Raw genomic sequence first — 26,648 nt, 5'->3', positions numbered from 1 at the left:
AGGTGGGGGTGAAGTAGCGGCAATGCAGACACAGCTTCTGGCTGTCTGATCTTAGCTCAGTTCTCTGCTAGGTGGAAGCTGCACTTGAGCAGTGAGGGGTGGGAGAAGTGGTGGTGGCATGGCCTCAGCAGGAGTGATAGGCAAAGCCCCTTGCTACTGACACCCTGCGGAAGCCACCCGTCCCACAGACTGCAGCTGCCAGCCACTGCTTCTATAACAATATTGGGCTCAAAGGCTTGGATTAGGCCCGTGATTCCCAGTAATCTGTGCTGCTTTTTGTCTGGTCTTCCAATCGGCTTATTTCCTTTCTCCTAGTTGACCTGGAGCAGGTATTCGAGTTGGATTCCCTGGAGTACCTGGAGGCACTGGAGTGTGTGACTGAGCGTCTGGAAAACCGTGTGAACTTCTGCAAGGCCCACCTCATGATGATCACCTGCTTTGACATCACTTCCAGGCGCCGATAAAGAACAAACCTCAAGAGAATTTCAAACCGTCCCAGTCCCCTTCCCACTCCTATTGAACAGCGTCCCAAAGACAACAAAATGAGGATGAAGGTTGGTGTCAAGTCTCAACTGTGTGCGTGAGAGAAGAGATTTTCTTTATTATACCGAAGAACAATTAATAAAATACACTATGAATGCAAAAAACAAAAAAGAAAGATGTAAGGATGTCAAATCTCCTAGCCTGAAAGAGCACTTTGAGGAACCTCTGAGGACACGTTTGTACATAAGAACTGCTAGTAGAAAAGACTCTTCCCCTATGTTAGCCGAGGAAGCAGGAGGGGTGGTTATAGGGCCATGGCAGAGAGCTTCGTAAAAAAGAAATTACACAGAAAGACTGTTTAAGTGCCTTGCAAATCTTTATTATCCAAACATTTATGTTCATACTTTCTTGTGTACAGATGGTGCTAGTCAATAAAAAAAAGGAAAAAACAGAAAAACAAAAAAGCAAAACAAAAAAACAAACACATTTTGAAATGTATTTACAGCTTGTTTTTCTCTTGGTGTTTTCTCCTATTTCGGATTTGCTGTTTCTAAGTAACTTGTGTTTGTAGAACTATTTCCTAACCAGTGCAACATATGAATAAATGTTAACTGTCTTTTATTGTTACCAGAGTAAGGCCACTCAAAGAGAAAGTTAACTTTCCTAGATGGTTCTGAAATTGTTTCCAGCAGTGAGCAAGGTTATATGACCTATTCTTCGCTCCTAAAATGCTTTCATCTGTCCAAGGACACAGTAATATTCACAATCTGCATATTTTGCAGTGTACAATGCAAGAGGACAAAGAAAACTACTGCGAATATCTTTTATGTTTGATCTCACCTTACTATTTGTTCTCCTTTCTGATGTATTTTTAGCCTGATACTAGTGATGTCAGAGTCATGCTTAAAGAAATGCTTTCATCCCAAGCCTGTATTTTCAGTTGCTGATAATCTTCTAGGAAATTACCTTTTGAGCTGAATGGATACATGCTTATTATTCCAAAAAGGTGTGATTTGTTTTACAAGGAGGGAACAGAACATCTGGTAGAGTTTAATTTGGTCATTTCTTGAGTGATCCCACTTACACATTTTTCACCTATTTTGTGTGTGTGTGTGTGTGTATGCGCGCGCGCGTCTCTCTAAAATATTTCATAGATGTGGTGACATCTGACAAGTGTGTGTTCTGCTCAGTTTTAGTTGGTCAAGAAATAAACAAGAGTTATAGATGAGTGGACACAGCGCACTTGGACTATGTGGAGCACGTCATTCTATTGAAGTCCAGTTGAAATCCCCTTAAAGTCAATGGCAAAACTCTCACTCACATCAACAGAACTAATATTCAGGCCTCAGTGCCCATCAGATATGATCACCTGGTTATTCATGTACCTGGATAGCCGTATAGGGAAAGAAATGTCCTTATATAGCTTTCAATGAACATGTAAATATTTACATTTCATTTCATAGCACTGAGTTATTTCCATGTACAGTCTGGTGACTCACGTTGCTTTTGCAGTAAGTATAAGTTCTGCTCCCAATTTCAGCACTGAAGTCTTTTTGCAGTGTAACTGTCAGCATGAAAATGAGAACAGAATTCAACATATTTATTTCAGTATGCGTCTACCTACTGTTTTTAAATTCAATTCCTGCTCCCCCTGCAATATTAATGCACCATTATTGCGCCCTTACTAGCAATCCCTTTTGGAAAAGTTCTATAAAAATATAGTAAGATTTATAGAATTACTTTGAATCAAATGGGAAATCACTCTTTTATAGGTTTGCATTATAATATCCAATAGAATTTCACAGAGAATTGTACTCTTTCTACAGACACGAGGACACTATAGAATTCTGTATCGGTGATGCCATTTGCCTTTAAGTTCTGTTGGATCAACGGAAGAAAACCTGTAGGAAAGTGATTTTTATTAATTTCCATAATATTTTTTTCCATGAGGGAAACTTGCTTGCATTCTATAGAGAGCATATAAGAGATACTATATATCTGAAACGCATACTAAGGTAGAAAAATACTACTGTATAACAGACAGTAGAGTAACATGGGGTAGGTGAGTAAGGCATGTGTCCTGGGCCCTGTTTAAGGGGAGGGATACCAGGACTGTGGGAAGGGGGTGGAACAGCCTCTGTGGCTTGCCTCTAAGATGCATGTTGCTGGCACAGGTGATGGGCATTGCCGACTGCAAGGCATTCTGAGAATTGTGGTTTTGCAGAGAGCATGTCCTTGTAATTCGAGTGCAGTTTGCTCCAGCTGCTGGTGGGGGGGTGGTAGAGATGACCCCCATTTTTTTGCCAATGAATTCAGCATTTCTTTTGCCCTCTGGACATGGGCTTTTGCAACAAAAAATGGAGTGAAATCCCCACCCCCACCCAGCAACAGCAAACCCTGCTGCCACTGTAGGGAACTACAGTTCCCAGAATGCCATGCACTGTTTACTGCTGTTCCTAAATTTGCAAGTGAGAGCTAGGCTGAGAGGAGGCGGGGGAAGGGTTAGAGACAGCTGCCCACCGTGCATTTTTTTTTCCATGTTATATCTCTGTGGGCAGACTCCATATCTGATGACACGAGGGGTAAGATTCCTTTAGACCTCATACGTGTAGGTCATCTAGATGTTCATTCTTCAGTGAACTGCACTCCAAGGGACCTCTACTGAGAGGTCCTGCATGTGAAGGCCTTCTACTGAGAGATCTACGCGAAATTAGGAGATCTGTGTGTGACCACAGGAGGTGCCCAAGCAGAGTTTTTTTTTACAGGATAAAGGCCAGAGGTTGAAAGCTCTTTGGCACTCATGTTTATGACTTTTAGGGATTGATTCTGCATGGATATAGAGAGGATGGATACAAGAGCAAGCCTTTTGTTTGCAAAAAGCTTTATAAGACCTTATGGCACTAGGCAGCTACCTAATAAAATGATGGTAACAAAATCCACATATGCATATGATGGCCAAGTTGCAGCTATTTTAGGCTTCATAAATTGGAAATTCCCATCTTGTGTGCATGTGAAATGCCAGCTATACCATCATGTTATAGTTCCCTTTATACATATCTCTAGACTTTATCAGCATTAGAGCAGGGGCCCAGGGGGACGCACAATGTGTTCCTGAACCAAAAACAAGTTGCATGACATTGCTCCGTTATGTATGTATGTGATAGTACTTAGTATAGAGAGATTATAAATGACAAGAAAAATATTAAAATTAAGCAAGTACTTGATGCAGACAAAATTAATGCTAGCAGAGAGAGAACGCAAAGAAAATGTTCTTATTACCAGACACTTGACTTAGCTGAACGGATGGTACTGTCCTTATGGCCTTGGTCCCAAAATCTCACCCATTTTACAGATCACTTACATGGTTTTAATTTTGCTTCTGCAAATCCCTTTTCTTTAGCTGTTAGCTTGGTAGATTTAATTTCAGAGTTATAGTGCAGTACTTGTTACATGTAATATTTAGACCCATTGGTCATGATGGCTACCATTTGATTGTTATGTGTTGTGATATTACTTTGGAAGATTACAAGGCATAACAAATAAGCCTGCCATCTATCTAGCAGTAATTTTAAATGATATATAAAGTACTGGTCTCGTTAATCATTCAGGACTAAACTTGATCCCTGAAATCAACAGAGTATAAGCCAAGAATAAATTTGGTCCATACAGGTTTTATTTGCTGAGCAGAAGCACAGTGTTTACAAATATTTTATTTCTGACATAAGTGGCACTAAATAACCATTATTCTATCAGAAATCCATATTGCATGCTAAAACAGTTTTTTCTTTGTGCACATTTTAAAACCTGACAATATTTTTGAGAGAAGTTGTAATACATGCACAGCAATGACAATCTGCTAAGATTTGCCATCTGAATCTATGGAGCTTTTGCCTGAGTGAGTACAGCTTTTATTTTGGAATTTATTAGCCTCCGTTATATATTTCAAGCATCACTGTAACTACAAAATGGAACATTTGGAAATGTCTCTGACCTTACTGAGCTGCCTTCACTCTTGGTGGGCCATGTTTTAAGGAAAACCTATAAAAAAAAACCAAACCTTTCAAGTCCAACACGTTCAGCAGGTGGCAATATGGATGCTAGTCTTACGCTGCATTTCAAAGTCCATGAAATGCTAATCCAAATATGTAAACGCAACTTGATGGAATGCTTAATTATTTGCAGATTCAAAAATTTCAAGTTCTCTATTGTCAGGCTTCTAGCAAAAGATTAAAAGAGACATCAGTGTATTGGCTTGCATTTTGGGTCTAATTCTGACATCATTTATGCTCGTGTAACTTCAGTATTTATATTGAGGTGCATAAGCTCCAAACTTAGTTGTCAAAAATGAATTCAAATCAAACCCAGAGCTGAGAACCTGTGGCACTGGGCAGAGCTTGGAGCCAAGCTGAATTGAGCAGTGCTGGGCAACACTTCAAGATTGGCTCCTACTGCAGGAGAACTCTGGGAAAGTTTTTGTATCCAGTACTTCAGCTCTGAAAAGCACAGCCCGTAGCTCCTTGGATTTTTTTCATACCCATCTCTTTCTTTTGTCAGCATGTTTAAGCCTGCTACTAACCTTGGAGTTATTTTGGACCAATGCTATTACTTGTAAGCAACCAAAGGGATTACTTGGACAAAATGCAAGCAAAAAAGTGATGTTAGTACTCTCCCTCCCTGAAGTAGCATTTGCCAGTTATACTGAACCTAATTCTTCCCTCACCAACTCTATTTAAGTCTGTGAAGTTAGAGCTATATTTAAAAAAAACTGTAGGGGAAAAAAGAATCAGTCACCTTGTAATTTGAGTGCTTGCTAAGCTGTACTAGTGTTCTCCTTTTCTCTCCTCATGTGTTGTGGCTTGTTTCTGCCAGGACTGTATACGCAGAATTACTCTAAAAATATGGCAGTACTTCCATAAGCCTGGAACCCTCTGCCCATCACATAATGCAATTTCTCTAATTGGCATGGTGTAGAAAAAGCAAACCGTGATTGTGTGTACAAGGCTTGGACTACATGACCCTTGAGGTCCCTTCCATTCTTGTTTCCAACTTGATGCTGAATGATACTATGGCAATATCCTGTCATCTGACCATGGCCAAACTAAGTGCAAGGTATATAAACAGCACATAAAAGCATAAAAGGTATATAAGAGGTTCTTCTTTTTGTCTCTGTGTCTGGGAATTATAGATGTGAAAGCTAGCAGCAAGGCTGAGAATTACAAAAAGCCTCCAAATATGCAAGGAACAATAGACTTCTCAGTCTTTTTTTTAATGGTTCCTCCATTAGCTGAATAATAGTTTGTTCTAAATCAGTAGCTATTACCATAAACCCAGGGTCTGAATTATGTGACAGGTAAAATATATGGACTACTCTGCAAATGTTTCTGGTTTGGCTTTTTTTTCCTGAGTTAAAAGCACTAACAATATAGCTGTGTATGTACAGAGAGGCATGCATCTCTTTTCAGAGCACACGAAGTAACACACACACACACACACACACAATATAGCAGTGAACAATACTATAAAGGTTTTATTGCTATGGGTTTGGGATGGCCAGGCAAGTCACAAATAACAAGGGTTTAAGTTATGCCATTCACCCTATAGGAATACCAATAAAACATTTATATTGCTATACTTTGGCATGCAGCTGATTTATGCTAGGCTTCATAAAAAACCTGTATCTGAAACATTTTAGAGGGGGTTTTATATTTTTCTCCCTAGTCTTCAGCCTGTGAATCCAGGTTCTCTTAATTCCTATATGTAGGCTTGAGTGTGACAAAATTTAAAGCCTATAAAAAATGATCCAAAATAGCTTCCCTGTATGTCAAGCTGTCATGGATTTAAGGGCAGATATCTTATACCCACCAGTGTTAAATACAATGTTGTCTGTATCAGTTGAAAGCTTGGAATTTTAGCTCGCCCATAAGATAATGTGCGTCTGTCGAGCCTTGACGATTTGTAAACCAGTAACCTGAAGCCTGACTTTTAGAGGACTACATCTAGCCAGTGTAAGTCCTTTAAATCAGTGGTTTATTAGATCTGCAGCTGCAGGGCAGGATGATGGGGTTTGGGTGGCTTTGGGAGCTGGTAAGCAGTTTGGGATTTTAGAAGCAGTTCTTATTGGTAGGCAAAGTGCTGGCAAATACAGGGGAGGCCACATAATATGAAATGTGCAGTTTATTGTATAATTTCCTCAGCTAGCACATAGCTGCAGAAGTCAAAGGGTCCATACCATATGGGAGTAGGGAAAATAGACCTAAACAGATCCCTTGTTTCACAAGTCAGTTGATACCTTGCATATTTTATTTCTTACTGACCACATCCAATTTCTGCAGCCTTAAATAAAGGCACAAATTTAGGCAGAAACTATCTTGTCCCTATTAAATCCTTGAAAGTTTTGTCATTGACTTTAGTAGAAGTGGTACAAGTCAATTGGATTTGTTATTTTCGTCTTGTTGCTAGTGCAAAGGGTATTAAGTAATACTCAGCGATTTCCAGAGATCCATGGCTGGTTGGTGCTAGCTGTTTGAAATAAGCTTCCAAACCTAACCAAGTTATGAAAGACTTGTCAACTCCCTGTTCATGATCCCTGTTTGTTGCACTTACAGGGCCCTCATCACAGAAGGTTGATCAGGTGAGGTGATATATCTAGGAATATCTAGATATATCTCCATATAGATATTTAAGCAGGAGGCAAATATGGGATGATAGTATAAATGAAGGGCTGAAAGTTAAATAGTTAATATGGGTGATAATCTTTGCAGCTAACTTCAAAACATTCTTAGGGGGAAAATCTGACTTTGAGTGGTCCTACTCAAATACCGCGCATACTTTTTAATAATGGTAATGAAATGGTGCTCGAAGCAGTTTCAGCTATATCTATATTACATATACTCTATATATTATAGATATGGATGTATTCACCTTATATATTGTATATGTGCGTGTGAGAATTTACATATACAATACACACACATACACATATATATTTTATGTATACATAGATATTAACTTTTCTAATTTTTACTTCCTTCCTTTCCTGATGGGAAGCTGAAACTGCTGGTAACTAACATCCACATCATATTCTATGTATGAAGGATATAATTTATTTGTAAACTCAGGATGTTATTGTTTTATAGAGTTGCTTGTATTTTATAATTTATTTACACATCATAGTTGGAAATGCTTATCTAAGTGCTATGCATTGAAGTGTAGATTTGCTGAATCCATTTCATTCTGTCTGTGGCTATGTTCTTTCTCATAGTAACCGTGTTATAAAATTGGGGTGGGGAGTGGACAAGCCAATGGATAAAGAGCTTATGGGATAAGTGGGATATTCCAGAAGGAGATGGATTAGTAGCAGATATATATTTTATCAGCTAAATTTTATTAGAATGGAAAGATGGAACAGATAGCATGAGGACAAGTAAAAAATATGAAAAGTCACAGACACTTGCAAGCTGGTCAGATGACTACGTGGAGCCTTTTGCCATTAAAAAATGTAAAGTTTATTGTTTGCTGGCTAAAATCTCTTACCTTTTGTGGTATATGAGGTGTGAAACATATTGTCAAGAATATGATGTTTGAAAAAAATCAAAATATAGTGGCATTAAATGTTTACTTTTATCTTACTGGTATTTATGCTTCTCAGCCCTGACTATTTTGTTTGGAACAAAAGTTTTCTTTATGGCATAGGGATGGGGTGGGGGGGTGGGACTAGGAGGGAAGATTTCTTTTTTAGAAATCCACTGAGCGCTGTTAGGGTTTGGCAGGCAGGAAATAAAGCATCATGTAGAGGTTTCTGAGAACTGGATGCCTCATAAATCAAGAATCAGCAGTTGACAGAACTAAAGGAAATAGCACAAAAGTAACTATCTGATATAAAACCAACAATAGCTTACACTACTGCTGTGAAATAGCTAACAGAAAGGTCCAACTTGGGGGGTGAGCCTGCCACCTCCACACATGAGAAGGACCTTTCAAGTCAGCTAGGCCATGCACGTGGGCTCCCTCATTCGAGTAAGGTTTGTTGAGTTCAGATCCACGAGGAGGGGAGGAGACTCTTGATGGAACAGAAGACCAAAGGGGAAACAATGACTCAAGTCCTCTTCTTTCACTAGTGGTCATGTCAGTTTCCCTTCGGCCAATGACCAGATATGTAACTTACTGTATACGGACTAGCAAAAGTACGTGTTCAGCAGTGTACCACTCTGGCAGGCAGAGATACCAGACGCAGCTGGATGTTTCAGTGCAGTATTGACAATTGAACACTCTCCAAAATTTCCTTCAATAGCTAGATTCTTTCCCTTCAGTGTCTGCAACTTTCCTTACATACTCAAGGGAATGCCACGTGTTTCATGAGGACACATGAGCTAGTTTTCTAGGGTGTTTTTAAGCATGGCCATTGGGACTTGCCTGAGGACTGTACCCTCTGTTGTGTGTCCTAGCATGCTGCAAATAGTTTTAGGGGAGAAAGGAAACCATTTAAGAGCTACTTTCAACATGTATATCCTGGTGCTGGGACACGTCCTACTTGAATCGCAACGTGTTTTCATTTTATAACTTTAATTGTTCTGTTAAAGTGTTCCTGTTTAAAATACTCCTTTCTTCACTTTGAGCCCAAAACAGCTTTGTAGGTGAGCACGGTGGTCAAGTCACCTGAAGAAATGCACCATCCCTTCCTCAGGGCAGAGTAAAAATCCAGCGGTGGTTGTACTGAGGCTGGATCTGGAAGGGGTATGGGAAGATGGTTTGGCAGCTGTGGTGGGAAGAGAGAAAAGGTTTTCCGTCTCCCCTGCACAGTGAGCCCCGAACCCTGAGACTGCAGTCCTACCATTGCTGTTGCCCGTGGCCAGTGTTGATGCTTCTCCACAACGGCAGCAAATGAAGATAAACAACTGTTTGTTTGTTCTCTGGGACATTCACAATAGCTGCAAGCTGTTCTAAGTAGCTAAAAGGCCTATTGCAGTTTTTTGAAAACAAGAAAAAAAGAGGCATTTTATCTTCATTGCTGTTACCATGTAGCAGCATTAGCATCAAAAGGCCTGGGGTGCCCAACAGTGATAACACATATTTATGTGTTACCAGTGGAGCCTTAGGTTGTGGCTGAGGCAGCACTTGTGAGGACTGAGATTATGGAGAGGAAGGAGGGGAACAGAGATGATTTGGGCTAAAACAGTTCTCACATTTAGCAGAATCAGTTAACTATTGGCCAGCTCTAAAGCAGTGGTATAACTAGGGCAGTGTGACCAGGGGAGTCACTCCAGGCACTGATTGGGGGGTTGCTACTACAACCATGTGAGCATGATTATGATCACATGGCATGGCAGCAGCTGGAAGCTGCAGTGTACATAGCAGCTGCCCTAGGCACCCAGCCATATCATTATGCTTCTGTTCTGTTTATCAGTGCCTTAAGGTGGGGCTAAATCATGAGGGCTGGATCAAGATCACAGGACAGCTTTCTACCCCTAAATAGAGAGCAAGGTTGAGACCCAGGCTGAAGTCCCGTCTCACACCGTGATTCCCAGCTGGAACCAGTATCTCCTGTTGAAAATTGTTATACTTCCCTCCTGACAATTCTTAATTAGCCTTTCAGGACAGGAACTAACAAGCGAGACAGGAGATGCACAGAAGAAGGGTCTGTGGTTGGTGAGACCACAACATGAAGTCCAAAATGGATCCAGACTCAAATACTATGACAGCAAACAGGGAGCATCCCCCACCTACTGGATGCATGTCCAGGATCTTCTGAGCTCTGCTTGTTGGGTTTAAGTCATGACTTCAATTCCCCACTCTCACCTGGAGAGCTTTGGGCAATGCACCCAAGCTCTGAAAGGGTAAAGCCTTCCCATATAGCTGACCTTGGCAGCAAGGGGAGAACAATCAGCTTCAATGTACTTAGCATGTACACAGAATTAGAAAAAGAGATGTCTGCATTTGTTGTGTTGCTGTTTTTCACAACGGATTGATAGTTTCTCATGCGCTTGTTAGTGCCCATGACAAATGTTGATCAGGCAACTGGGGAGGATGACATCTGCTATTTAGCCACTAAATATTACAGCTCTGGTTGAAGCTGTGCAAATAGCCTTGTCCAAGAGCCTCTTTTGCAACCTCTGCGGACAAGAGGATAGTTCAGTGTTCCTGCCTATTTGTCCCCCCCCTGCTGCTATAGTCCTGGGTGTGGTTCTGAGACCACCAAACTCAATCCACCCAGGAAAACAGATGCTGTCTTCTATAGAAGATGAATGCATGGGTTTGGAAACCTCTGCTTCAGGCAGCTTTTAGAAATCATGCCAGCCAACTGAGAGTGAAATGAATACAGCTGTGTGCATCTGGCACACATCAATGCTATCATTTTGGATATCCTAGCTCCCCAAAAGCAGCTGGAGCAATGGGTGTGTCTGTGTAAAACACCTAAAATTGATGCAGAAAGACAGCACTAAAAAGGCCCCACATATTCACCAGCTGAAGCCAATAAGAGGTCTGTCATTAACTTAATTTTAGCCAGGGCCCTTTTAGTCTCCTATGCTTCTCCCAGTCTCTACCCCGGTTGCTGCCATGCCAATAGTGTAAGACAGAGGAAGTGTTGGGGAAATGAAGTACCCTCTATGACTGTAAGAAGACAAAGTGCTCAATACACGGTGATGTTAAATCAGGGCCACAGAAGTTCCCACGACTGTAATGTTCTGGGCACTGAGAAGGATAGCAAACATCCTTCCTTCCAATCCCAACTTCCCTGAACCATAACTTGGTCACCCTTCTGCCCCCACCTGTCCTAGAGAACGCTGTTAAAGAACAGACGTGGTGAACATAATTGCTCTTGAGAGGTTGTCAGAGTGACAACACTCCTGAACCTGCTGACGGCATATTCCAACTGAAGTGTAGATCCCTGAGCCCTCAGCAGTTTCCCTCATCGAGCCAGCACAGAAGGGACCAAACTGTGGTGAAGGCTACTTAGCTCAGTCGTCAATTCAGTAGGGGATTGCATAAGACCCCCTCGGGCTAAAGGTTTGGCTAGCCACGCACCCAAGTTCCAAAAAAGGCAAAACCTTCCCATATGGCTGACAGCAGCAGCAGGTTGGAAACCACAGGAGGAGAAGAAAAGTCACCTAAATGTAGATTAACATGGAATTAGAAAAAGAATGGTACTTACTGGATGGAAAATAGCTGTCAGCTGCACCACAGGAACCCAGCGCATGTTGCCACAAACATTGTAAACACCATTTTATTCTTATTTTTGAGCACAATGGCAGGCATCTCAATTATTGAATAATGAAAAAAATTCCAATGAAACAGATTATCCATCAGCCCTGTGGTTAGTGACTCATGCTGCCACAGGGGGCTGGACAGACGCCTGCCTCTGATGCCAGTGTTGGGGTTTCATGGCTGGGAGTGGTGCATTTTTTCTGCATTTAGAAGGTTATCTGTACCGCCAGTTAAGATTCAGGAGCATACAGAAATCCACAAACAGCTTAATCCTTGGAATTTATAGGTTTTTCTGTGTCTGTTGAGCTCTATTGTGACTGCTTATGAACTGGAGATAATGGAAACAACTGGCATCAGCAAATCCTATTTTGTTTGCATTTTGAAAGAGTCACAATTAATGCCAGCAGCACATGAGCAGTACCATGATGTAGAGCAAGAGGAGGTTACTCTCAGAAGCCAACAATACCTTGGCAATTAAAGGAAAACCTAGCTCAGCAAGGTGCCTTGCCCTAGCTCTTGCTTGTGCGGGGGTGGGAAGGGCAGGGGGTCAGTTACAGTCAGAGAAAAGAAGCAACAGAAATATTTATTCCCTGGAACACTGAGTCCTCACAGGGAAATGTAGGAATTGTAGACTCTTCCTAGAAAATAACTATTGAGCCAGTAAAGGATGTCTCAGGGCTTTCTGTGGCCCTATGTTCTGAATCACCTAATTGCCTGTATTTTGGCAATGCATGTTCTGACTCAGAGTAAATTTTTCCAAAGTGCTAAAGGGCCAGATCTACAAAGAGGCTGAAGCAGAATCTAGGTACCTCACATAAAACCTGCTCAAACCCCTAGAACACTGACTACGGTCATTCAATGGCCAAGCGACTGCCACGTGGTTCAGGGCTGTGACCACGAGGTGGACAGAAGCACTGCTGTGTAGCCCACGCAACCTAAACAAAGCCTCATGCTATTGGCTACCTTAGGCAGCTGTCTGCTCATTGTGAAGGCCACCTGACCCTCCTGCTAGGTACAGACAGTCAAAAAGCCCAAGGCTGACTCTATTCAGTCTTTGCGGGTTGGTCTAAACTGAAGAGATTAAATTGAAATGGAAATAAACAGACATTTACCTTTGATTCAGGAAATGCAGCCACATGCCTGCAGTGCCCCAGGCCAGGTGCCAGGGGGTGCTAGAGCACAGCTCTCTGGCTGTGTGTTCACTTCCTCTTCCTGCTGCCCCTGAGCTCTCTGGGATTTGTAGTCCACAATCACAGAACCAGTACTCTGCAGGGTAGCTCATCACTTCCTCTTCCTGCTTCCAGGCGCCCCTGGGATTTGTAATCTACAGTTGCAGCCAGCAGTAAGTTTGAGTGGGGGGAAGGCATGTATAACTCCCCCCTCCCTCCCTGGCCCCAGACCCCAGCTGGGGTTTGCCTGGTGGGGGGGTGGTCTCCCTAGTAGACTGTACTGCATCCCCAGCTGGGCTTGCACCCCTGCCTTTCAGCCAGCCCTCACTGCTCCAGCAGGGAGCAGAGGGGTGGGACCTGCCCTGCTCTCTGGAGCAGACAGTCCAGTCCAGCCCAGGGCTGCAAAGCATGTTGGGGTGCTGGGGGACTGGTGATTTAACTTGAAGCAGGAAGGGGTCTGGGGCATAAGTTTCACAAACCAATTTGACCCAAATTACTTAAGTCTGATACTACATTCAACCAGGTTCATCTTAAACCAGTTTCAGCCATTTTGAAATTGGTTTATGTGCGCTAAGCATCTGTTCTGTTACAGGGTTAAACCAGTTTCTGATCACTTTAAACCAGTTTATGTGTAACTTTTGTCTCTAGCCCCAGTGACCTGTATAGGCCTTAGTCGAGACCTTGTCATATATTCACTTGCAGCAGCTGCAAGTCATTGCAATGTAGTGACATTAAAATGAGTAAATGTTAGGCGATAACCCTCACCTGAAAGGGACCACTTTAAATGCCACAAGGGCACTTATCACATACTAAACTGCTTGCGTGTTCATCTACTTTCATTTTAACTGCATTAAGTATTAAACCGAACATGTGACACCTCCCCACAACCCCACTCAGGCCTGTAGCTTCCACACTGGGGGCGGGGGCAGGACCAAGGCTAAAATTCCTATTGGCTCTGAGCCAGGGTTTAGGCGCCTGACTTCCAAGGAGCAAGTGATTCCTATGGACATTGCATCAGCAGCCACAACCCGCACAAGGTACCTGCAGTTGGTGCCTGTAGTCTTCATCTCAGCCTGTGAAGTTCCCTCAGCATCTGTACTACAGCTTCTGCCCTGGCAGAGCAGTGATTCAGGTGGTGTGTCCAGCTTCCATTTTAGCTTCGCGGCAATTCAGAGTGTTGCTAGCAAGCACTTAAGCTCCCCAAAGGCCTCCACTGACAGGCAGCACCCCTCCGTCTTCAAACTCACATCCACAGCATTGACTTCAGCACACAGAAGACAAGGATGCTGGACACAAGCTTGAATCCCCTCAGAGAGACAAGGGGCCTAAAACCTATATCTCTGATCCCCTGGGCAAGTGCTTTTGGCACTAGGCTACTGGGTGTTAGCCCCACTGGCTGCTTTCAAGAATGAGTGGAGAAGTCGGTGTGCTACATGTTGAACTCAGTGCTGCTGTGCCTTAGGCATGCTGGCCCAGGTGGGTGCCTCTTCTCTTGGATCCCCAGGCAGTGGAGCCCCTAAACAGACCCCTAAGCGTGGTGGGGGGAGGGTGAGACTGCAGACACACCTGTGCCTTGCACTGCTAATAGCAGGCACCTTCCTGCTGAAAGGCTCGGCTATTTTCATTGCCCCAGGAAGGCATCTAGGTCTTCTGATTCACTGCACCGGAAGTCTGGTGACTAACTATTGGCAGGGATCATCCTACTAAGGCAATGGGCATACATTTTGAGGCATTTCAGTGGCTACGTGGAGGTGCCTACAAGGTCAGTGGAAAGACGCCCATAGATTCAATGAGCCTAACTTACCTGAGTAGACAGTCGGAGAGAGTTAGTATTCCATCTCCACTGCCGTCAGTTAATCTCCATGATGCTCAGCCCCAGAAAGTGTTAGTAGGAGTCAGTGAAGAAGACCATGTCCCCTAGTATCTGCTACTTCCCAAAATCCTAGGATAAATCCCCAAAACCTTAGATGCCACCAGGGAGAAAGAAAAGGAATGGGCAAGCTATGAAGCCAAGAGGAAAGATGCAGGAGGAAGGCAAACATCTTTTCTGGAGGTGGGCTGGCTGGAACTCAAACCAAATCAGATTTCAGGTGACTGCAAATGAACCTGGGAGCCATTCAACCCACTCCTTATTGCTGCCTAGCACTTGCACTGCAGGCAAGTGGCAAAAACCAGCTCTCAAACAAAACTGCCTCAACCCAACAGCAAAGGTCACCATGAGAAGGGATTTTTTTTTTAACAGGAAACGTATGTGCAAAATTGACCCTTAGTCCAAGCCATCTTTGTAAGCTACCTCCCATAAACTGTGGAGGATGTTATATTCCCTTATCTTGCTGGGCTTGTAAACCTTTGATCTTTAAATTATTACCCTGACCCTCAAAATTCTTGCCTAGACAGGACCTAGGCCTAAGGATTTTTTTTTTAAATGGCACACTCATTTGGATTATTATCAACCCTTCAGGATTCAATGAGCGTCAGACACTAAAGCTATAAATCAAAGCATTTAGCAAATCACACACTTCATGAAATACTAAAGGCTCTAGTCATTTTTACATGGCTTTTATGCAGACAAAACTCCCCTGGAAGTCAACAACAAGCTGGCCTGCTCCTTTTTCAGTTGTTTGGTTGCATTGAGCAAAGTGAGTATCATTACATAGGCACAAGAAAATTTACACAAGCTGAAAGAAAGGAGACAGCATGCAATAGGGGTGAGAGGGCTGATCAATAAACCATTGAAACCTACTTGAGGCTAGTGCAGGATACCAGACCTAGGTATGCAGGAATGTCAGCCCCTTTCTAAAGATGATGAGAACTGCAGAACTCCCCTGCCCTTCCCCCCCTCCAGCTGTGGAAAGGGGCAACCCTGATCCAGAGCCAATTTATGAGTTTAAGACTTGTCCTACTTAATTGCAGTCTAAGGTTTCATTCTCTGACACTTGCCAAAAAAGGGAGCAGAAAGCCAAGCAATTGTATGACTCCTTAGAAGTGATTACTTTTAGCATGTATTTTAAAAGCTGAATTTTGTTTTTACAGCTATCAGTTTGTGCTGAGGCCCCCTTGGCAACCCCTCCTCCCTCTCTTCCCTCCACGCCTTTCACCTCTCAAAATCAACACACCTCATATTTTTACAAGGGTAAATCCTGGGCAGTTTCAAGTGCGATGACCTTTGATTACAGTTTGTTTAACATTCAGTAATTGCAGTCTGGCATAGCAGAAACCAAAGACTACTGCAAGCAATGCAGCCATTTACTTTAAGAGTTAGACCACTGGGAAGGAGCCTGCCTTTTGGTCTCACATTGCAGCAAGGGAAATTTATGTTAGACATTAGGAAAAACTTCCTTACTGGGAGGGTAGTAAAACACTGGAACAGGTCACGCAGAGAGGCTGCGGACTCTCCATCCTTGGAGGTTTCTAAAACCCAGCTAGGCAAAGCCTTGGCTGGGCTGATCTAGCTGGGGATGGCCCTGCTTTGAGCAGGGGTTGGACAAGATGGCCTTCTGAGGTCCCTTCCAACCTTAATTTCTATGATTTAGAAGGCATTCAACCCTAGGTCAGGTCCCAAACTTGGGCTGCCTGCATGGGCCCAAGTTCCCAAGCTAATTTTTTTTTTTTTGGTTTACTTTAAATGGTGCAATATACTGTTTGGTTGAATTTGGTTTTCTCTGGTTTTCCCACAGATGGGCATTAACTGAATCCAGTTTACTAGGGGACTGAACAGGATTTTCCTTTCTTTGGTTCCATCGACTTCGCCTTCTCATCAAGTTGAGTTTAAACACAGTCCCAGCTAAATTGCTTTCTACCAGGGTTGGGCATGAGGAAATCAATCAAGGTTACAGTTGTATTGTTTAAAAATCACAGCTGAAACTCAGGGATGTATTTAAATAGGAGTCTGACTAGAGCAGCTCTTCCAAATGTACAGCTTTTCTAACTACCAGCCCAGGATTTCAAAGTCAAACAAGAGTCTAGGGTCGATACAACAACCGTCCCAGTAAGGATGCATCTTCTAGTGACCGAGCCATATATTTCATAAGCATGTGCCCCACACACATGCTGGTCTGTTCCTCACCAGTTTACAAGAAGCTTGGAAGTATCAACTTTAGCAAAGCCAGATACATCAAACCCTAAAGAGCCTGGCCTACATCCAAGCTGTCGGGCTTTTTGACCGTCAGGAGCTGAATGATATTGTAGCAGCTTTTATTCAGGGACTGCATAAACTTGAGCTAGCCCAAAGGTGCAGCCAGTAAGAGAAGGGGAGAAGGAGATGTTTTGCTTACTGTTTTAAAGGGCAGCTCCATTCATCTGCCAAGAACCTCCCTCAGTTCCCTGAGGTCAGCCTTTAACCCATGCCTAGACCCATCCCAGGGATTATGAGGCTGCACTGTGCTTTCCCTTGCCTCCCGGACACAGGGGTTGTGCCCTTTGCTGTCCAGGCATCTCCACTGCAGGCCCTTCTCACCTGTTTTGTCACTAGGTGGCAACCTAGAAGACACCTTCCTCTAGCCCTGATCTTCAGCTACTGCTGCTACAAACAGCACCCTGTTCCCAACCATACCATACCTGCAACAATCATTGCCCCTCATGCTCAGCATCTACTTCTGATCGATGCACCTTAACTACCCTCAGACACCCCCATCTTCTTCCATTGTTCCCACCGCCAGGCCCACACACTGCCTCTGCCCAGTCCCATTCCCAAAAATGTTATCCTTCCCTCCCCACCCTCCACCCACAGCCAACTTTTCCTTGACCCTCATGCATGGTCCTTCGGCATACCTCTGCTCTACCTGCTACCTTGTAGCATAGAATATAAGTGTAGAATGCAGTACACTAAATGAAGGAAGCCCTGGGATCTGCAAGTTCTGCAGATATAACTTTGACATAAATAGGTATGAGTGACATTACCCAAGTAGTTAACTGAAATATGGACCGTGTCACATGATTTCAGGGAAATGTGCTTAAAGGGCAAACGAGTGATCACAAGCATGTGTAGTGAGAGAATTTAGGATATTTTTTTAAGAATGTATGAATTGGGATTAGATCCTTAAAAGTAGATGTGAATTTGAATTTCTAGTTTTAAAACAGGCTACAACCCCCTTACCTCTGTACCCCACCAATCCTTTGTATATTCCAAAAACATGTGTGCCCACCTTCCTCCCACATTGCCACAGAGCTCAAGTCCTTGACAAATGCACAGTCCCATAATCTATCTCCTCTCACCCTCCCCACACACCTTTTCAGAAGCCACCTTCCCCATAACCCCAACCAACTGACCCCCAACCCCATACAAGGTCCCTGGCCTACCTTCCTCATGGTCTTCTTGCCACTCATGCTACAAAGTTACCCTAAGCTAGCTTTACGCATACTTGTACCAGAGCCAGAGCTAATTATCCTGGATGCAGTACTGCATAAATGTGGCCCTGGTTCCAGTGTTAGTGCCTGCAGTGTTGGCTTGGGTTATCTCTGTGATGCTGCTTCAAGCCAACCCATGCACTGCTAGGGGAAACCCCTGGCCTGGGGGACCTGAATGCTTCATAGTAACCATATGTTTATGAGCTGAAATACAAAAAGGAAGCTTATAAGATGTGAAAACTTGGACAAATGATAGGGAGGAGTACAAGAAAATTGCTCCGGCATGCAGGGATGAAATCAGGAAGGCCAAAGGGCAGTTGGAGTTGCAGCTAGTAAGGGGTGTGAAGGGTAACAAGAAGGGTTTCTGCAAGTATGTCAGCAACAAGAGGAGGTTATGGGACAGCATGGGTCCCTTACTGAATGGGGAGGCAACCTACTGACAGATGATGCAGAAAAGGTTGAAGTGCGCAATGCCTTTTTCATCTCAGTCTTTACAAGCAAGGTCAGCTCCCAGACTACTGTACCTAGCAGCACGCTATGGGGAGGAGGTGAGTAGCGACCAGTGGCAAAAGAACAGATTAGGGACTACAGCTATTCCTCACTTAACGTCATAGTTACATTCTTGAAAAATGCGCTTTCTAAGCAAAACTATCTTAAGTGAATTCAGTTACGTCACAGTAGTTACCTACTATCAGGTGGTGGCCAAACAACGTTATAACAGAACATTGCTCTGTTGTTTAAACAAGTATGTTCTCAAATAGATCAGTGATATAATGACGAAACAACGTTAAGTAGGACAATTTTTAAGTGAGGAGTACCTGTATTTAGAAAAGTTGGATATGTACAAGTCCCTGGGGCCAGACGTGATGCACCTGAGGGTGCTAAGGGAGCTGGCTGATGTGATTACAGAGCTGCTGACCATCATCTTTGAAAGCTCATGGCAATTGGGAGAGGTCCTGGATGACTGAAAATGGGCAAATATAGTGACCATCTTTAAGAAAGGGAAGGAGGAGGATCTGAGGATACAGACCAATCACCCTCACCTCAGTCCCTGGAAAAGTCATGGAGTAAGTCCTCAAGGAATGTATTTCTAAACATTTGGAGGAGAAGAAGGTGATTAGGAACAGTCAGCATGGAGCAAGTCATGCCTGACCAATTTGATTGCCTTCTATGATGAGATGACTGGCTCTGTGGATGTGGGGAAAGCAGTGGATGTGATATACCTTGACTTTAGCAAGGTTTTTGATACAGTCTCCCACAACATTCTCGCAAGCAAGCTACAGAAGTATGGGTTGGATGAATAGCCTGTAAGATGAATAGAAAACTAGTTGGATCATCGGGCTTAAAGAGTAGTAATCAATGGCTCGATGTCTCACAGTATCAAGTGGAGTGCCCCAGGGGTCAGTCGGGAGGCTGGTTTTGTTCAATATCTTCATCAACAACCTGGCAGATGGGACGGAGTGCACCCTTGGCAACTATGCAGACGATGAGAGCTGGGGGGAATAGTAAATAGATGGGAGGGTAGGGTTAGGGCCCAGAGAGACCTCGAGAAATTGAAGGATTGGACCAAAAGAAATCCCATGCAGTTCAATAAGGACAAGTGCAAATTCCTGCACTTAGGATGGAACAAACCTATGCACCGGAACAGGCTGGGGACAGACAGACTAAGCAGCAGCTCTGCAGAAAAGGACCTGGGGGTTACAGTGGACAATAAGCTGAATATGAGCCAACAGTGTGCCCTTGCTGAGCCTCGTCAGCTGTGGGGCTCACAGCAGGGGCAGTATCTCTGGCTGCAGGGCTTGCAGTGGGAGCAGCAGGAAGAATGCTGCCCCTGCCCTGAGCCTTGTGAGGTCTGGGGCTTGCGGGGGCAGTATTCTTTCCCATGCTGCCCTGCTGCGAGCCCTGCAACTTGTGTTCCTGTGGGGCTCACAGTGGGGGCAGCACGAGGAAAGTTGCTGCCACTGCAAGCCCCACACCTCCTGAGGCTTGTAATGGCAGCAGTGTTCTCCCTGTTGCCCCCACTGTGAGCCCTGCAGCCCCTATTGCAAGTCCTGAAGCTGACAATGCTCAAAGAGCGGGCAGCATTTCTGGCACTGCCCCCACTGTGAGCCCCACAGCCTATGTTGGCTGTGGGCCTCAGCAGCAGTGTGGGGAGCACTGCCCCTGCTGTGCACCCTCCCAGCTGTGGGGCTTGCAGCCATGGGACCTGGTGCAGGAGGAACCCAGGATCATGATCCCAGGCTCCCCCTGCACTGGAGATAAGGTACAATGGGATCTAATATGCAATCCCACAATTGCATCTTCTTCCGTCCACATGTAGAGGGGCCTTTGCCTTCACATTAAGCTCTATTGTGCATTACAGATTTTTTTAAGCACAACAGCTGTTTTCTGGAAATACAAATTCATCTTTGTGTTTATAGTTTTTCCATAAATTCTATAAATTCAGGCTAATCCCCAGAAAAGCAATTGGTAAGAGGCAAAAAATATTGCTTTGCACATCCTCTTTTCACTGACCTTTTTAATATTATTATGTATTGCCGCCTTTGGCCATATATTATTCAGAAATGAACATCCCTGAGTCACAATAGAGAATAGAATGAATTACTTGCAGCCTAATATATGCCCAATTTAGTTTTAAGAAGATTATTCCCCAATAATGGTATTTTTATCATAGTCTTTTCTTTATAGGATTTAAACTGGTTGAGAGGATCCTAGTGCCACATGGGGTTTCAGTTCCAATGACAGAAAACAGAAGACAAAAAAGGATAGGTATGGTCAGTGTGTCTCCCAGCCAGCTCCGCAGTTTTCTTGAAAAAGTTCTGAGTAGGAAATTGAGTAAATGTAAGAGGTCAAAGGGGTAAAGGGGAGAAACTGATTAATAGACAGAGGTTACAAAGAAAAGTATAACTGATAAATAATTGCTCATTCTCATATAGCCCATCTACCCCAGAGTAAATTCAGGTCCCAGGACACTCTCCTCTCCTTGGCTTTGTGGGAGGCTGGGCCTGAGTCTCTTCTGCGTAGCCTCTCATCTAGCCATGGTCATTCATTGCTGCTGTCTCCAAAGTTCACTGAATTAATTCTATGGATTTGGAGAAACTTTGGAGAAAGGTCCTGTTCCAATGCCCAATGGGTATAAAAGGCTGCTACTGCTATGAGGGATGGGGGCATACAGATGCTTCACTGAGGTACTAAGGTATAAGATAAGTGTTGTAGCGATGACGTATGGCACCCGGGGCAAAGCCTGCGGTGGAAGCCTGCCCTCACCCCGCGCATGGATCTGATGGGCACATGCCCCCCCTCCCCATGCTTGCTCAGGCATGCACACAGTGGCGGGAGCTGCCCTTCCCCGCACCGCCGAAATGAGCCACTCACTGATACATCCTGTGCCCTGCACCCGCTGGGCAACACCTGTTGGCTCCCCTTTGCTTCAGCGCCTGGGGCAGTCGCTCTGCTCACCCCCCCCCCTTACTACACCTCTGTGTAAGATGCAAGGTGCAAGGCAATGGTCAGTCATATCCAGGGGCTCCTCTTGTTCCTTTCACCACAGGAAGTTCAGTAGCACGTCTGCCATCCAGCACAACACTAACAAGGGAATGACAGTCACAACGCATTACATGCATTCATTTAATGTAGGCAAAGAGGGATTGCAGCAGGAGGGAAAGGGCAAAAAAAAAAAAAAAGAAAAAAAGAGTGGAGGAGGGGAAGAGTAGAGCCTGGCTAATTTCCTCTTCACACCCTCTCTACATTACCATTTCCTCATGCCTACTCTGAAAGTCAAGTGGAAATCTGAAGAGGAATCACCTGCACTTTAAAGTGCAGTTTTCCTTTCAGAAGTATGTGAAAATGCCACCTTCCTACTCTGGGGACTGGGAGTCAGAGGCACGGGCTTTTATGGAAAAAGGAGAATTTGCTTTGTTTATAGCCTTGCCAGCCCTGAAGAACCAACCATTAGATTGAGGAAATTGGAACAGGAAGGGGCGCTCTCACTGCATCGCTGCCAGGGAGTGTCACACTCCCACACTAAGGAGAGGAGGTGAAGCTGTTACTTTTCTTATACAGTGTTTCCCCTTTCCTAATAAATGCCCCTCTAAAAGTGTGAATTAGGTTCCTTTCTGCTGTATGCATCATCCAGATTAAACAGTACTTCAAGCAGGTTGCTGGACACCTTTCATCTTTCCTACATGTCCATCAAAATCTATTTACATAAACCTATATTTATGTGATTATCATATATATATGATACACACATATCTGTATCTACAGAGAGCTATATTTAAAAGAAGGTTAATTGGCCTCCTAGGAACTATAAAGGACTTTTTAGATTCCTCTATGTGAGCAGTGACTGTATGAGGCCTACTTACTAAGCCTAAATTATTCTTTTTCTTTGAAAAAGGAATCTCCAAGGTCCTTATTAAAACCTACAAAAATCCTAAAGAATGTGGGAATTAGAATTGATTTGTCCATGTTGATCACAAACCCAGAGCAAATAAAGATGCTGAACTCAATTCATGAAACACTAATGGGGGGTCATCTAGGCATGGTTTAACTACATGCCTACACAGCTGTTACAAAAATGCACAGGGATGATTGTGCTGGGTACCTACAGCTGGAAATTATGGCAGCTTACAGATGTGAAAAAAAACAGTACTTTACTTTCAGTTCAGTGCAGAAGAGGCGTTGTGTTAGTTTTACCTCTTGGCAGACAATTGGCCCTGAGAAGAAAAAGGCTGAATATGATAATCAACTTATTTCCTGCAAGCAATTCTTTTAGATCCATGATCTTTGACAAAGCCTATCATGGACCTGCAAATCTTAAACATACATGTAGGCAAACCTAGTTCCTTTATTTTGCCCTTTTTTGATAACAAAGGGACTAGGCCCAACTGTGAAAATGAGTATTCTTTAACCCTAGGTGATTTGTGTAAAACTGTGGTAGAGTTGAGAGTAGAACCTCTTCTCCAGTCTATGCCGTATCCAGAAGACCATCCTTTCTCTCTGCACCTATGGGAAAATTTGTTTCCAAACCTATGATCAATCTTCTTAATTTGCCTGTGAAGAACTGTACCATGCTCACGAAGAGTGTCCCAATGATTGGAGATCCATCTGAATAATCTGTGCAAGAAATTAACTTCTTCATTATTTGAATGGGCTAAAAAATAAGCAATGTTCAAAACCACTGACATCTTTAAGAAAAGCTGGCTTCAAATAAAAAACATCCATCAGAGACCAGGGAAGCAGCTAGAAGTAAACAAAGGGCTGACAGGTGGGATGTTTTTGCTAGGAAAGACCGATTCACAATCATTATCTGCTGCACATGTTACTAGTAGAAAGCGCGACATTTAAATTCACTCTACCAACTGTTAAGAGCAGTTGCAGTTTACTTGAAGAACATCAAACTGTGTGTGCAGCTTAAAAGCCCAGCTCATTTATCTTTTTTATAACTACACCGCCACAACTATAACTGCCACCACCACTTGGGCATTACAAATCTGATTAGGACAAAGCAAGCATTGCATTGTGATTTAAAAACCCCCAATAATGCATATTAGGAAAACAAATCACCTTTGACAAAGTTGGAGAGTTCCTTCCACTGGTGTTGATCACTCCTGGCAAAAGCAGAAACACACCCTGTAATTACTTCCTAACTACTGGTGCTGTTTAATTTTCCAGGTATCAGCTCCCTTATATCTAGTCTCATTAGTGTATAACTCATGAAAAAGGGGCTGCCAAGTCAATAGAATTCAACATCTGTTTTAAAACCATAAGATGAACAGAAATATGTTCCTGGTTTTTCAGAGAATACTGAAATGAACACCTGAAGGGAGCTGATGAACCATTGTGCAGCACCATACAAACTCTGTTATACCACTTGCAATCTGGCAGTAGGCTCCCCATAGATGGACTTGCAAATAGTGTCCTTCACAAAGTCCTACTTTATTGTCTCCTAATACCTTTGATGTGGAAAGCTGATTTAAGCTAAAAAGTTATCAGCTGTATTCTCAAGGCAAAAGACCATGCTTCTGCAAAGATTGAAGGCAATCATTGTGTTTGAATTACAGCCAATTTAAAAAGTATTTTTATTTGAAATGTCAGGCCATTCCTCTGACTCCTTTTAGCTCCACTGATTTATAATTATAGAATCATATTATAGAACCACAGAGAAGTGGGGCTGGAAAGGACCTCCAGACTCTCATCTAGTTCAACCCCCTACCTGAGAAAGGATCAGGTCTACCCAAACCATCCTATACAAATCCATAATCAAAATTCCTTGTAAAACTACCATCAACCCTGACAAAACACAAGACCTAACAGCCTAACCTGCCACAGGTAAAGCAGGGCAGCATAGGCGACGTGTGTGTCCCGAGGCTGGGGGGGGCATGGCAACCACCTGCAGGCGACGGTGGTCCGCAGCGGGGGCACGGCAGCAGTGAGCGGGGACCAGCCACAGAGGGGCTGCACTGACATCGGCAGCAAGGGTGGGCCGAGCAGAAACTGCCTGCAGGCGGCCCCCACAGTGTCGGCGGCGGGGGGAACAGGGGGTCCCCCCTTGGCTGAACTCCGAGCCCAAAAGTGCCAGTGGCACTTCTCAGGAGTGGGCACCGGTGCTCTCGGGGGGGGTGCACGTGCACTCCCTACGTGTCACCTATGCATAGCAGCCAACATCCTGATTCTATAAAATGTTGTTAATATATGCCCAAGAGATCATAGGTAGTGGGCCATGCCCCCTACTACAAAGGAAGGCAACCCAACCCCCTCCCCCACCCCCAGTCTGTACCAATCTGACCTTGGGGTAAAATGCCTTCCTCACCTCACATATAACAATTGGTCTGACCCTGAGTGGAGGGGCAAGACCTCTATCTAGAAATCTCTGGCTTTAAGTCTCAGCAAGAGCTTTGGCACATCCCAGTCAAAATCTAATGGCATACTGGGCTGCATTAGTAGGATCATCGCCGGCAGATCAAGGGAAGTGATTCTTCCTTTTTATTCAGCACTGGTGAAGCCACATCTGGAGTACTGTGCCCAGTTTTGGGTCCCCCACTACAGAAATGTGGACAAACTGGAGAGTCCATCCAATGGAGGGAAATGAAAATGGTTAGGGGGCTAGGGGATATGACTTATGAGAAGAGGCTGAGGGAACTTGGCTTTGTCTGAAGAAGAGAAGACTGAGGGGAGATTTAATAGCAGCCATCAACTGCCTGAAAGGGGGTTCCAAAGAGGACGGAGCTGGACTGTTCTCAGCGGTGGCACATGACAGAACAAGGAGCAACGGTCTCAAGTTGCAGCAAGGGAAGTTTGTGTCAGATATTAGGAAAAACTCTCTCATGAGGGGGGTACTAAAGCAGAGGAACAGGTTACCCAGAGAGCTTGTGGACTCTCAATCCTTGGAAGTTTTTGAGACCTGGCTACACAAAGCCTTAGCTGGGATGATCTAGCTGGGGCAGGTCCTGTTCTGAGCAGAGGGTTGGACTAGATGACCTCCTGAGGTTCCTTCTAACCCCAATTTTCTATGATTTTATGATTCTATGAATGAATGAAAAGTGTTAATTACATTCTTGGCCTCAGGAACTGTGGCTGAAGACTTGATAAGGTGCTAATGCAGCAGTATAATTCCTGACCCTGGTGCCTGATGCAATGCCTAGTGAAGTCAATGACTACCTTTCCATTGCTCTCAACAGGCTTCGGATGAGACCTCTATTGACCAAGATGCTATACTACATGCATGCTGATGCAGAGGCCTTCATGACTGCTACATAGACAGAAGACAGAGGAGAGATTAATCTCACAGACCAGTGGCGCTCAATCTTTTGGTTTTGTGGGTCAGATGGGTGGTGTGGGTCAGATGGCTTTTGTGGGTCTGGTGTGGTCCATGAGCCAGATCAAGCGCTGTGCAACAGGATCAGGCTTTGGGGTGATTAGCACTACCCCTCCCTGCCTGCATACTGGGTTTGGGCACCAGGGGCCTGGCATTGTCCTTTCCTACCCCCACAGGATTGGGCCCCAAGGGTCTGACAGCGCTCCTGCATGCTGGGATTGGGCCCTGGGGCCCAGCCCCACCCCACCCTGCCCTACACACTGGATTGAGCACCCAATCCTGCATGCAAGGTTTGGGGGCTCCCCATGAGCATGGAAATTTGGCAACAGGGGAGTGGTACCACTGCTCCTACACCACCAAATTTCTATACCTATGGGGAACCCTGTGGGCCAGACAAGCTGGCACCACAGGACAGATCTGACCTGTGGGCTGAAGGCTGAGCACCTCTGTTATAGACTAAATCAATCGTTGATGCATCTACAGTTTCTCTAGCCTCTACCCTGTCAAGTAGTCATTTTGCTGTTAAAGATTCAATATAAAGCTGTCTGTTCCCAGTCCATATGACTCCCCAGCATTAAGCAAGCCATCTCTCCTGGCTGGGCTTTAAGCGTAGATAGGAGTGGGCTAGAACG

At 44.2% G+C, this 26,648-nt stretch overlaps 1 protein-coding gene across 1 annotated transcript in view; it reads left to right on the top strand.

Annotated features, from left to right (window-relative positions):
* Positions 1-8,117, top strand: part of KIF26B (kinesin family member 26B) — a 330,600-nt gene extending 322,483 nt beyond the window's left edge. Inside the window, exon 14 of the mRNA XM_019548609.1 lies at positions 316-8,117. Coding sequence (XP_019404154.1) covers positions 316-464 — 149 coding nt within the window. The 3' untranslated portion in view covers positions 465-8,117. The remainder of the gene's footprint in view (positions 1-315) is intronic.
* The last annotated feature ends 18,531 nt before the right edge of the window (positions 8,118-26,648 follow it).

This window comes from Crocodylus porosus, unplaced genomic scaffold, assembly GCF_001723895.1.
Source record: "Crocodylus porosus isolate Cpor-Errol unplaced genomic scaffold, CroPor_comp1, whole genome shotgun sequence".
Taxonomy (NCBI): Eukaryota; Metazoa; Chordata; order Crocodylia; family Crocodylidae; genus Crocodylus; species Crocodylus porosus.
This window is presented reverse-complemented; position numbering and strand designations above follow the sequence as displayed.